Source organism: Ambystoma mexicanum, chromosome 9 (assembly GCF_040938575.1).
Source record: "Ambystoma mexicanum isolate Mex_15411 chromosome 9, UKY_AmexF1_1, whole genome shotgun sequence".
NCBI classification, from domain to species: Eukaryota; Metazoa; Chordata; class Amphibia; order Caudata; family Ambystomatidae; genus Ambystoma; species Ambystoma mexicanum.
Genome location: NC_090931.1, coordinates 925,273,991 through 925,286,180, shown reverse-complemented (window position 1 = coordinate 925,286,180; position 12,190 = coordinate 925,273,991). Strand labels below are relative to the sequence as shown.

Below are 12,190 nucleotides of genomic sequence, written 5' to 3'. Positions count from 1 at the left end.
ATCTCAGGCCTCAAAATAAACATAAGAAATCAGAAGTACTGAATCTGTCGGTCGATCCCGAGACTATATCAAGTTTGGCCCAGGAGCAGGGAGTGAAGCTGGCACGGGATAGTATAACCTATCTTGGAATCAAAGTTACCTCTAAGATCCAGCAACCGTACAAGGCAAATTATCCAGAGATGTTCTCCCACTTCCAAAAACTGTTGACAAGATGGACGCCACTGTCTACCTCGTGGTGGGGGTGCATCTCAGTGGTAAATATGACGATTCTCCCTAAGGTCCTCTATTACTTCCAGGCCCTCCCAATTAGACTTCCCAGGTCATTCTTTCGCTCTTTGAACAAGACGACATCTGCAAACGTGTGGCAGCGCAGGAGACCGAGGGTGGCAATGGCAAACTTAACTTCAGCAGTGAATGAGGGGGGCCAGGCTTTCCCACACTTCAAGAGGTACTATGAAGCGGCGCAGTTGTGAGTCATCAAGGAGTGGGTGGCGGATTGCCCACAGTCCAAATGGACAAAACAGGACATAGCTGTGGCTGGGGGTCCGCTCGCGAACCTCCTGTGGTCCCACAAAAGGTACAGACACGCTTTGGAAACAGGCGGGCTGCATTAGGATTGGCAATATGTACAAAGGCAGATCACTCAGGTCGCTCGAAAACTGTGTCCAAGAACTGGGAGTGGCGAAGGCAGAAAGGTACCAGTATATTCAATTGAGACACTGGCTATCCACCCTGATCAATGAAGAAGCGGGAACGAGAGACCTCACGAAATTTCGGACCTATATGATATCAGATCCAGGTACGTGCAAATTAATATCCAACCTATACGCCCACCTGAACTCGCAAGGGGAAAAGGTTAGATGGCTATACATGAGGAGGTGGGAGGGGACGCTGGGGATGGAAATCCCGCGATCCCACTGGGAGGAGGTATGGCGAAGCTTTGCTACACTGACAAGATCCATTCACCTGAGGGAAATGTGGCAAAAAGTACTGCTGCAATGGCATCTAATACCAAAGAGACTGAAAGAAATGTATCCTAAAACGGATGGCTTATGCTGGCGTGGATATCGCCAGGAGGGAGACTGGAGACACATATGGGGAACTTGCCCGAACATCACATGCTTCTGGAACAAGGTCAAGGCACAAGCCGGGAAAATGATTCAAGGGGTGGAAAGCCTTGGGGACGGAATATGGCTGGTGGGCATATGGGACCCCACACAGAAAAAAAACACCAGGCGCCAGCGGAAGGTGATCATGGTCCTGGTGGTGGCCGCCTGGCTGGTGATAGCCCAAGGTTGGAAGCAACAGACGCCCTTGACACAACTCCAATGGCTTAGAAAGATATGGCATTTTGTAACGATGGAGTGGATGACATGTAAATTGCAGGGAGCCACCGAGAACTTTCAACTGTACTGGGGCCCGGTTCTCCAATATTTGCAGAGTGATTATATGCTTCAATGGTGCCCCCACAACATTCGTATCCTTAATTTGTTCTAGAAGTGTAGCTCTGTGCAGATTTTAAAAGACTGGTAGCAATGTTCTAGTCGTCTCGAGTTTTAGGGTAAAAGGGGCAGGGGGAGGGAGAGAGGGGGGGTGTTACCGATGTTGATACATGTTGTACCTTAAAACCAATAAAAAGATTTTTTTTTAAAAAAGAGAGAAGGAAGAGGTGGTTATAAGAGTTAGGTGCACCAACACATTTCTAGGTGAGAAGCAATCTAGAGAAGGCAGTTGTAACAGATTTAGCCAGAGTCAATAGGCCTGTGCCAGAGTCAGTGGTACAGGGCAAAGTGCCCAAGAGCAAAATGTTCTTGTAGCTGCAGTCAAGTCGTTGTTAAATGATTCGAAAAGGTGGTTGCAGAAGGTGAAAGACAATGTTAGATGGTAGGGGCGGCCAAACCAGTAGGTAAGTAAAGGATTTAAAACACCTTTAGCAGTACCCAACGAAAAGGGAGTCTTGGCGGAACAATGTACCTTAAAAGTGGAAGAGGCTCCTGCGGTGGGGGTAGTTCCTCGCAGTTCCTGCAGTTCGGGAGATCCAGCAGATGAAGAGAGGCTCTCGTCGTGGAGGAAGGTTTGAGTCGCTGCACTGCCCAGGGATGAAACCAGCCGCGGTGCTGCCAAAACGAATAAAAGGTACGCTCCTTTAAATCGCAGTCCGGTTGGACGGGTGCCTGGCTATCCGGTCTCCTAGTGCTTGGCACTGGCGATTCGACCAAGGCAGGTCCTGGAAGGTGATTGGCGAACTGGTTGGCCCCACCAGCTCAAGGGAAGAAGACTCTTGTAGGTGAAGATCTTCTCGAGTCTTTGGAGAAAAGTGGTGAGGATCTGCAGCAGGGCTTCACCGGTGGTTGTCATTGCGATGTCTTTGGCTTCTCTCCTCTTCGGCTTCTTAGTTCCAGTGGCGACGTCTTGTCCTCCAGTCCTCAGGACCCTGCTTTTATGCAGCAAGACCCCCATTCATACAGCCTAGCTGCACTCACACAGTGGGGTGGCTCTCCTGGCGGGAGAACCCCCAGCCTATCAGGGCAGAGTGCGACTTGGGTTGCGTAGGCAACCCTGTCCAGGGTGCCTATTCCCCCTCCCACACATCCTGTCTACCCCAGACTCAGTGGCGCCGAGAGGAGGGCTTCTGTGCAGAAGTCCGTCAAAAGGACGAACAAAGGATCCCCAACCTGGGTTAGGACTATAGAGAAAGACATGAGAAAGAAATTAAATCAAAGTTCTGGCAATAAAAACCTACCGGAGTGTCAAGGCTCCTAATTCAGATGCAGGAGTGGCGCGAACCAACTACCCCCTCTACGGTCTGGGTACCTGCAAGACTAGGCTTACAGAGGCCACCGAGACCCCAGCAGGGAAAGAGGGTTTGGGTCTCGTTGGTTGGATAGGTCTCAAACAGAGCAGAACCGGATTGAGGATTAGGAGAGGGGAAGTGGACAGGCAAGGGACCATATGGGGAAAAACAACAATCACAATAATATATATACACTAGCCCCACACATACACACAGTGCTGTACAATAACTTTTGATGCAAAATGCACTTAGCACTTAGCTCTGTGGTTGAGTGCTGGCCTCCTGCCTGTGCACTCTCAGGTCCGGAACTCGGAGCAGTTCAAATGCTGCAAGAGAGTTTAGTATTAGTGGCCTGTGTTAACTCACAAAGGCGAAATACAAACCACCACAAACATACATTAGTGAAGGTTAATCTGCTCACTGAGCTTAATGGTGGCCAACTAAAGAGTTGTACATGTGGCCCAAGTTCGCCGCACGTGGCTTAAAGGGAATAAGATCCTTCGTGCTGCCAAGGTTTTGCCCCACGTGGCTTAATATCTAAGCACTACGTGCTGCCAAAGTTTGCCGCACGTGGCTGTGATTCAGAAAGGCTCCCCGTGCTGCCAAAGTATGCCGCACGTGGCTGAAGACTGGTTGGTAAACAAACGCTGCGCGCGTTAGTCTGTGAAGCATGCGAGCTAAAATCGGTGTCGGTTAAATGCTATGGAGTGCTGATAGGCACTTAGCTTTTCCCCTTAGCAGGGGATGTAATATGGGTGGGCGGTGCCCCCTGCGCGTGCCCCTCAGTGGATTGGAAGTTCCAATGCGTCCCTGCTTCTTCTGCGCTTTCCCCCGTAGCTGCGCTTCTAATTCTCAAGTGGGGTTGGATCGCTAGGGCTTTGCTGTACTTATCTTGTATATGCAATGGGCAGGAATGGTGATTCCTCGGGGCGTGGACCCTTGCGTGATCCCCGTCGGCAGGAGCTCTGGAGTATACGTCCATTCCGGTCGGGAGCTTTAGCACAAGCCCCGTGCCTTCGTTCTTCGCAAGTGCGCGTGCGCGAGCCCCTCCCAACTTGGGAGTGAAAAAGTAGTTCCCGTCCCGGAGGCTGCTGGGAGTTGTGGTCCGGAGGGCCTTTTGCCTGCAAAAGGGACAGAGAAGCCTCCTATAAGGCTGGAGACTGTTCCTTTGGGTTTGTCTTGTTTTGTGGTTGGTTTTTCTGCATCTGTGGCCCCTCACTGAGCCCTGGTTCCCCCTTACAACGCCCTGCACCCTGACACGGGGTAAAGTTAATATTAAATAAACCGGCGGTATGTTAGAGGCTGTCAGTAAAAGTGGTAGCCTAGAACAATGGGAAAATCCGATAGGGAAATATTTGCGGTCGAATATTTACGGTAGTAACCACTGCCACCAGCCAGAAACTTTTGTGAGAGGGACTGTACGGTACCCCTTCGAAAATTAACACTAGGGAAAAACTATTAACCCTTCCCAGTACCTCCATAGTAAGATGGGTTGTACTGGTTTTGTTCATAAGAATTGACAAGTAAAGTCAATGGGGACTTTACATGCCCTGGGAGACAGTAGTCAGTCCCAGGGTATGGCGTCTAAGTTTGGTGGTCGCTACGAAAACCCTGTGGTACAGCATGGAGGGTGCTGTGTACCACACATGTAAAAAGATGATTCCTATGAGGGTGAGAAAACCCCATAGACCATAAGCACACAAGATAGCCTTAAACACACACTAGCAATCTGTCTAAGAGTGGGAAAAAAGGGTCTCACTCTTAGCAGGAGAAAAAAATAAACCCCTCAAATCCAGCAAAGCTGCTGGGGGACTCTATAGGTAAGGGACATTAACACATTAACCATAGAATGAGAATTCTCTCTAACAGTCACCAAGAGCGACGAGTCCCTCGCCATCCATCTCACCTAACACATCTCTTCCCCCTCGTTTCCCCCAGCACGTTTCAATTCAGGCCACCCAGGACCTGACTCTACATCGGGCTGTATATTTACACCTTGGAGGGTTCATGGTTTTGCTGGCAGTGGAGTGTTGAGCCTCTTTTATTATCTGCTCCCAGGCATACTCTTCTTAGTGCGTAGGGAGCCTTCCTGGCCCTGTTCCATCCCCACCCTCCTAGCATTCTCCCCTGGGCCTTCGTTTGAGATCTCTTACTAGGACATGCAAGACCTGCTATGCCTTTTGACCACTGGTGACCAGGTAGTCAACTTCGCCTCACTCAAAGGACAACGCGAAGGGGAAGGACCAACGGTACCTTATGCCCTTATCCGTCAGCCACTGAGTCAGGGGACAACAGTCTCTCCACCGGGAGAGGATGAGGCCTGATCAATCCTGGAAGACCATGACTGTGTCTCCTTCATATTGAACACTGCCCAATCGCTTGGCCTTTTCTAGAACCTCCATCTTCTCTCTGTACCTGAGGAAGCGGACCACTATTGACCTCAGGCCTCTCCCTCCTCTCCTCTGTGGGCCCTTTCGAGCTGGACTTCTTTTCCACCGTCTCCTAGGAAGAGCGTATTGATCAGACCTTAAACCTTCCTCCCAACGTCCGCCGCTGTCTCTCCCTTCTGCTCCTTCACCCCGTTAATGCGCAGGTTGTTTAGCCTCTGCCTATTCTCCAGGTAATCCAATTTCAGCAATGTGTGTTCCTCACGGGACTCGAGGTCTGTGAGCCGCGCCTCATATTTCATGTCCAACAGGACCACCTGTAGGTGGTTACTCTCCATTCCTTCCATCTTGTCCTCCAATTTATCAACCCTACCCATAAGATAGCAGATAGAGGCTTGGATATCTGTTCGAAAGGCCTTGATCTCCTGCAGAATGTCTTTCAGGTCATCCCTAGTTAGGGCCGCTGCTCCGCCACCCTTCGCCATTGTGTCTTCCACTCCAGCAGTGTCCTGTTCCTTCTGCATACTCTCCACTCTGCTCTAGTCCTGCACCTCTCCCTCCCTCTCCCTACTCCTCTTTTTCACTCTCCACCTGCTCCCCTTGTCTGTGCCTCAGATGTTCACGTACTCTCCTTTCCTCTGTCCTCTCTCTCCCCCTCTCTTCTTTCACTCACCCCTCTCTCCAACCTTGCACTCTCACTCACATCTGTCATTCTAGCACCTAGTCCCTCGAACACAACCCACCAAATAATCACTCATTCTCTCTCTCTCTCTCTCTCTCTCTCTCTCTCTCTCTCTCTTTCACTACCAACACCTCACCTGTAACAATCTCTGCTATAAACCTCTCAACGCTCCACTCCACCGTCCATCTTCAGCTTGATCCTTAAGCCTAACTGCTCTCCACCTGTCTTCACTCGAACACCTTTCACTCTTTTTCCTTTACTAGTCTCTTAAACTTGTCACCCTTTCTGTTTCTGTCCATCTCACTCCCCTCCATTGGTACGCCATCTCACCTGAACCTAGGGCCAATCTATATCTGCTCCTCCGCCTGGGATGGGTTTTCGCTTTGCAAGTCTTTATAAGCCTCTTTACGCTGCAACCCATTTTCTCACATGGTCTTTGAACCTGGTTTAGGGCTCTGGATAGATTGGTGTTTGCTCTGCTTTGCTGTATTCATACGCTGCTGTGAGTATTGTTGACTCTGCACGACATGCATCTCGTTGAATGAATTATAGAGACTTTGATTGGACCACTGGTTTCTTTCTTCAGTTCCCTTCAGTCCTATAGTAGCAACTAGACTTGCTGGTACAGGGAGCTTTGAAACGAGACAAGAACTACTAAGGCCAGTATTGAAACAGCAAATTATTAAGTGATTGGTAGTGGCTCCATATTCATTCAACACAGCACATGCGGGGGGAAGAGCCTGGGGCCCTCCGAACCCCCTAACCCTCCCCAATCCCCTTTGGGGCAGGACTGGCATGGTAAAATCCCTAGTAGGCCTCCTGCCCTAGGCTGGGAGTAGTCACTGTACCCCCTTGCCAGGGGTAGGCATCTGACACTGTCACACACAGTAAAGAGGAAGGGGGCTTGAAGGGCTGCTTGAACAATGCCTATGTGTAGCTTGAATATCAATGCCTTCTAGGACTAACTTGTAGGTTTTCTTGCAAATAATTAATTATTTTGTAATGCAGATGTCAAAGGTGGTAATATTATACGCTCAACATAGCTACAACTAACTGTGTATTCGGTTGAAATATTTTTTTTAGATATGGGGATTGTTATGTCTGGAACAAAGTAACTACCTGTATACATAACATCCTGAGTGGAAGGCGATGGATTGAACATTATGGAGAAATAACAATTAGGAATACGAAGAACAGTGGCTCACTGTGTAAAATGACATTTAATCAGGTGAGCATTATCGGAGCCATATCAATAAGGACCTTTCATGCTAGTCCAGTTGAGTCAAACCAGTCCCAAGCTATCATATAATTCTATTCCATAATTGTACTTTGCGAAAGCTGCCATGTTGATTGCCAGTCTATGTGGTTGGTCTTCATTTAGCTTTCTTCTGTTTTCCATCTTGTAGTGTTGTTCTTGTTGTTTATTGCCTTCTGGTTTCAAAGTAAGCAAAAAGGGTTCCAATTTTTCGTGTCATCCTCTATATGTCACAAGTGCCATGTACAAGGTGCTTGTACTGTAACCCGTCTCCCTGTCATTCTTTTTAGCTTGCATGAAGTATTTAAATCAGTCCTGCATTGACTTATCATCCCTGCGACGAGTGCTGCAGTTTCTTGGTCAAATATACATGCCCGCTCCAAGCAGTTCATATGAGTACCACACAATGCCATAAGTTCCTTTCTTTTCACCACTGGCAGCCATTGGAAGGTGGGGTCAAAGCTTTTGTAGCATGGCCTGTGCCTTTCGTGCCCATCAGTAGCTTAGTGGCTGCTTTCTATGGTATCTGTAAGCTTGTGATAAGGGCTCCGAACGGGTTCTGTAGACAAACATGTTAACACTGAACCTATAGGTTGCTGATTCAATTCGCTTATCGCTTGATGTGCTTTTCACCCAGAAGGAAACTGCACTGAGATTGTGCGTGTCTGGCTTGTTGACATACCCTGGAGCAGATGTTGAGGAGAGGCGAGAGTTGGTGTGCTGCTGCATACTGGGAACTTCAGTGCTCTCTCCCCACCTGTCGCCACACCCTGGCATGGTGCAGTTCGTTGCAGTGCAAATATCCTGGAGACCGTGCATCCGAGCGCCTGGACCTTGATATTTGTTCCTCGTGTCGGGACCAGTATTTCTACGACCACATTGATGTTTCGCCAATTTCAGAGAACTGTCTCATGTGTGAAGGTGCTGAAATCCAGGGAAAGGGGTGGGGTGTCCAAATGTCATGTAGCTAGTAATGTCTGGAGGTTCCAAACAGGTAACGATGCAAAATTTGGTGCAGATTGGTGAAACGGTATGGAATTGTATAAGGAACAAAAAGCTTGCCAACCCACAATCCCACAAACAAATTTTGACTTGTGCTGAAATCCAGGGAACGGGGTGGGGTGTCCATATGTCATGTACCCAGTAATGTCCGGAGGGTCCTAACCGGTAGCTATGCAAAATTTGGTGCAGATTCGTTAAACAGTTTAGAATTGTATAAGGCACAACGCTTCGCCAAGCCACAGACACATTTTGACTTGGGCTGAAATACAGGGAATGGGGTGGGGTGTCCAAATGTCATGTAGCCATTAATATCAGAAGGGTCCGGACAGTTAACTATGCAACATTTGGTGCAGATTGGTGAAACAGTTTGGAATTCTATAAGGAACAATGCTTCGCCAAGCCACAAACCAATTTTGACTTGTGCTGAAATCTGGGGAACAGGGTGAGGTGTCCACATGTCATGTAGCCAGTAATATCTGGAGGGTCCTACCAGGTAACTATGCAATATTTGGTGCAGATTGGTGAAATAGTGTGGAATTGTATAAGGAACAACTCTTTGCTGCAAATCCCGCCACAAACAAATTTTGACTTTTATATATATCAATAGATTTGAAACAACATCACAAGTGTCTCAAACAGTATAACTAGACATGTCATTAGTAGGATTATGTACGAATACTAGCATGTTGCCCAATTTGTTATATTTCTTCCCTGAAGAAAAATGTGAGGTGCGAAACATATTCACATGTATGCTTGGTTCTGTTTGTCTTTCACCAGTCATTCATTATTTGTAATAACCGATCATTTGTTCTTACAATGAGATAATGCTTAATGTTTTCTTGGGTGCTACATGCAGCATGACAGTCCACTTTAGTGTGCCAAAGAGGAAAGTAACAGGAACTGTCAAATAGGAACTGTCAAAATGTTGTAGTAGAAAAGTATGACCAGAAAGAGGGAAATGCTACAGGTGAGTGAAAATATCGTTACAAGTATAGATGCATAACAGGCTTATGTTAAGTTCAGCTAATGTGAAACAGTATTTATGTTAAACTCTGAACAGAAAAAAGTGGTAAAGAATAGGTAATTATGCTACACTAGTTCCGGATTACAAATGTACTGTTTCATTGAAGCTAATTATCAGGAGGTTTGGAGCAAAAAGGAGGTATGTAAATAGTCATATATATGGTGCCAGCTACAGCGATGGCAGTGTGATGGATGGGCGACTAGCGGAGACTCATTATGCAGCCTGTAATTGACGAGGACAACACTAAGACACTTGTAAGTCACCTTAGTCTATTGAAAACCAGGCAAAGTGTGAAGTGCCAGTGACAAGGGCAGTCTCCAGTAGCTCATTGGACGGCCTGTATCTGTGGACGGCAACACTAGTACTCTGGAGAGTCATCTGAGTTTATTAAAAGACTGGTGCGGTGTGAAGGGCTGGTGCAAACGGCCATTGACAAGGGCAGTCTCCGGCAGCTCAACAGGCAGCCGCCAGGTGTTGAGGACAGTACTAGGACCCTGGAGAGTCATCAGAGGCTATTACAAACCAGGCGGGCGTAACGTACCAGGGACAAGGACAGTCTGAATTCGTTTCTGGGTGACCTTCTGTGGTCCAGGAGGCAGAGTGTGGCAGTTGTGGACAGTGAGCAGACAATGAGCAAATTGAACAAGGTGGTCACGTCTGTAATTCTTATTGTTTCCAGTTCACTACAAGGCTGCCTAAGCTCAGTGAAAGCATGTGAGTTGAACTGAGCGGAGCTAATCTCTTTTCTTTTCTTTTGTTATGTTGATGCGCACCAACACATGCACTAACACCCTTTGGAGGAACAAGAGCTCCATATTTGTAATCCGCTCTTTGCTCATTTCAATCTTGGAACTTTAAGTCTCAATGAATAACTAAAATCCCAGGCCAGTCAGTGTTCTTGTAATTGCAACTTGAAGTCAGGAGCAGCATCTGTGATAGCTGAGTTCTGGAAGTGAAGATAATCAATCTCTTGATGGCACTATTCCACTGCCATTCATGGTGAATAGGAAAGCTACCGCCAAACCTTTTAAAATTAGGCAGAAAAGTCTATTACATCATTGATTCCTATTGTAGAAGCAAACTTAGTGAGCTTAGAGATCACAACTTTATTTCTGAACTTAAAAAAAGACAATCATGAGAACCAACATCTCTCAACCGATTTAAGTGCTTTACATCATAGCGGGACGATCAGATATTGTGAAATCAAACAACTTGTTAGAGATATCGTAAAAGATAAAGACAGAGTAATTACTGCCATTCACTCTGCTTAAGAAAATGCTGAGATTTGCAATGCCAATAAGGCATTCAGAGCTTAATTTTAAACCACGTCTCAGTGTGTGCAGTGCTTAGAACAGGCCATTCAAGGGAAACTGTTATTGTATCTGATCCACCCCTGTTTAAGTGATCCCTCTGCGACCTGATGAACTAGGAGGAAACATTTACATCATTCCAGTAGAAGTTCACACCAATGTAGGAGTTGATAATAAAGTCTGCCACAATAATGTAACTCATGCCGATGGAAATTCACATTACAATGTAAGCCCACAAAACGCTGGAGTTGACATTTGCAGGCAGTTATAGTTGCTGAAAGAGAAAAAAGGGGAGCAAGGAACTCTAGATTTGCAAGTGCCCCAGAAAAGCCTTGTGGAATTTGCAGAGGGCATTATTATATCTAAATGGTTTATCTCACTATTAGCTGGCATTGACAGCGGCAACTGTAGTGCCCCTGGTGGTTTGCCAGACCAGGTGATTCCAGATTTTTCTAAAGGCATACCATCCATTCATAAAAGAAGAGGCGCAGACACAGGCGCCACTCTGACTCGTAGGGCGAAAGAGGTAAATCCCACCCTTCCAAGGGGGATTCAAGGGAGGAATGGGAGGAAATTAAAATTCAGATGATGCAGATCTTCAAGATAGCTGCAGCGCTGGAAAAGCTTCGGCATCAACACTGACAGCGGTTACGTGGCCGACCATCCTGGTTCATCCGGCACGAAGGTAGGCAAGGAAGATTTACATGACGCCGTAGGCAGGACATGTCCCCCGATGTTGAATTGCAGCAGGCTCCCATATATGCCCATTTGAGCACCCAGTAGGTAAGGTGGTTGAAAAAGTGTTTATTGCTCTCAGCCCTCCATCGAAACCGCTCCCAACAGTATAAATTCACTGACAAACTGGATAAAGGACAACATTCAGAAAGAGTCTTGCCATTTAACACAGCCATAGCAGACCGGGTCATGCAATTGTGGCACCGTCCATGCTCCACGCTGGCGGTTGACGGCAAGCTTCCAATGAAGTATAAGCTGCCAAGGGGCATTCTTTCCTTCCTTAGGGCACACCCAACCCAGAGGGACTGGTCGTCCAGGCCGTGATGGTAAACTCGAGGCCTTCGACCTCAATGTCGAATCTCCTGACCGACAGGGAGTCAAAGAATATTGAAGCCTTGGCCAAGAAAGTTTTTGCCTCTGGAAGCATGGCATTAATGGTGATTAATGCCACTTGCGCATTCCCCAAATATTTCCATATCCTATGGAGGACTATTTCAGAGGCAGCCGACCAAAACCCCAAGCGGTAGGTCAGGGCGGTTTTCTGGACATTATCATGGATATGGCGTGCCAAGCGCTGCAGGCCGGTCTTGACACAGTGGATTGCGTTGGGAGTCAATGGGCACATCGACGGTGGTGTGCCGGTCCTCGTACCTTCGGGGGTTTAGGCTCCTGGCCCTATGTTCAAACAAAATGTCTCGACTTGGCATCCACCTGTTTGGACCTTAAACGAATGAGTCGATAGAAAAGTTTAAGCTGGCAGCAAAGTCATTGGGGTTGACAGTTCAACAGTCAGACGAGCATACTTTTTAATTCAGATCAAGGGTAAGGGGCTTCCGACTCTAAATCCCCATTTTGTGGAGTACACAGTTGCCACAGGTCAAACAGGGACAAATTATTTTGTCCGGAAGCGGTAGAGGGCTTTGAAGGGAAATTCCTCTATGGCCTCAACATCGACAGCAACGCAAAAAAGGTTACGAGTTCTCCCCTCATGCTTCATTTGT

General features: G+C 47.4%; 1 protein-coding gene across 3 annotated transcripts in view; it reads left to right on the top strand.

The window, feature by feature from the left end:
• OSBPL6 (oxysterol binding protein like 6) overlaps nt 1-12,190 on the top strand; it is a 3,803,429-nt gene that overhangs the window by 3,020,251 nt on the left and 770,988 nt on the right. For all 3 annotated transcript variants that reach the window (XM_069616111.1, XM_069616109.1, XM_069616110.1), the window contains one exon: nt 6,947-7,091. In XM_069616111.1, coding sequence (XP_069472212.1) covers nt 6,947-7,091 — 145 coding nt within the window. The remainder of the gene's footprint in view (nt 1-6,946; nt 7,092-12,190) is intronic.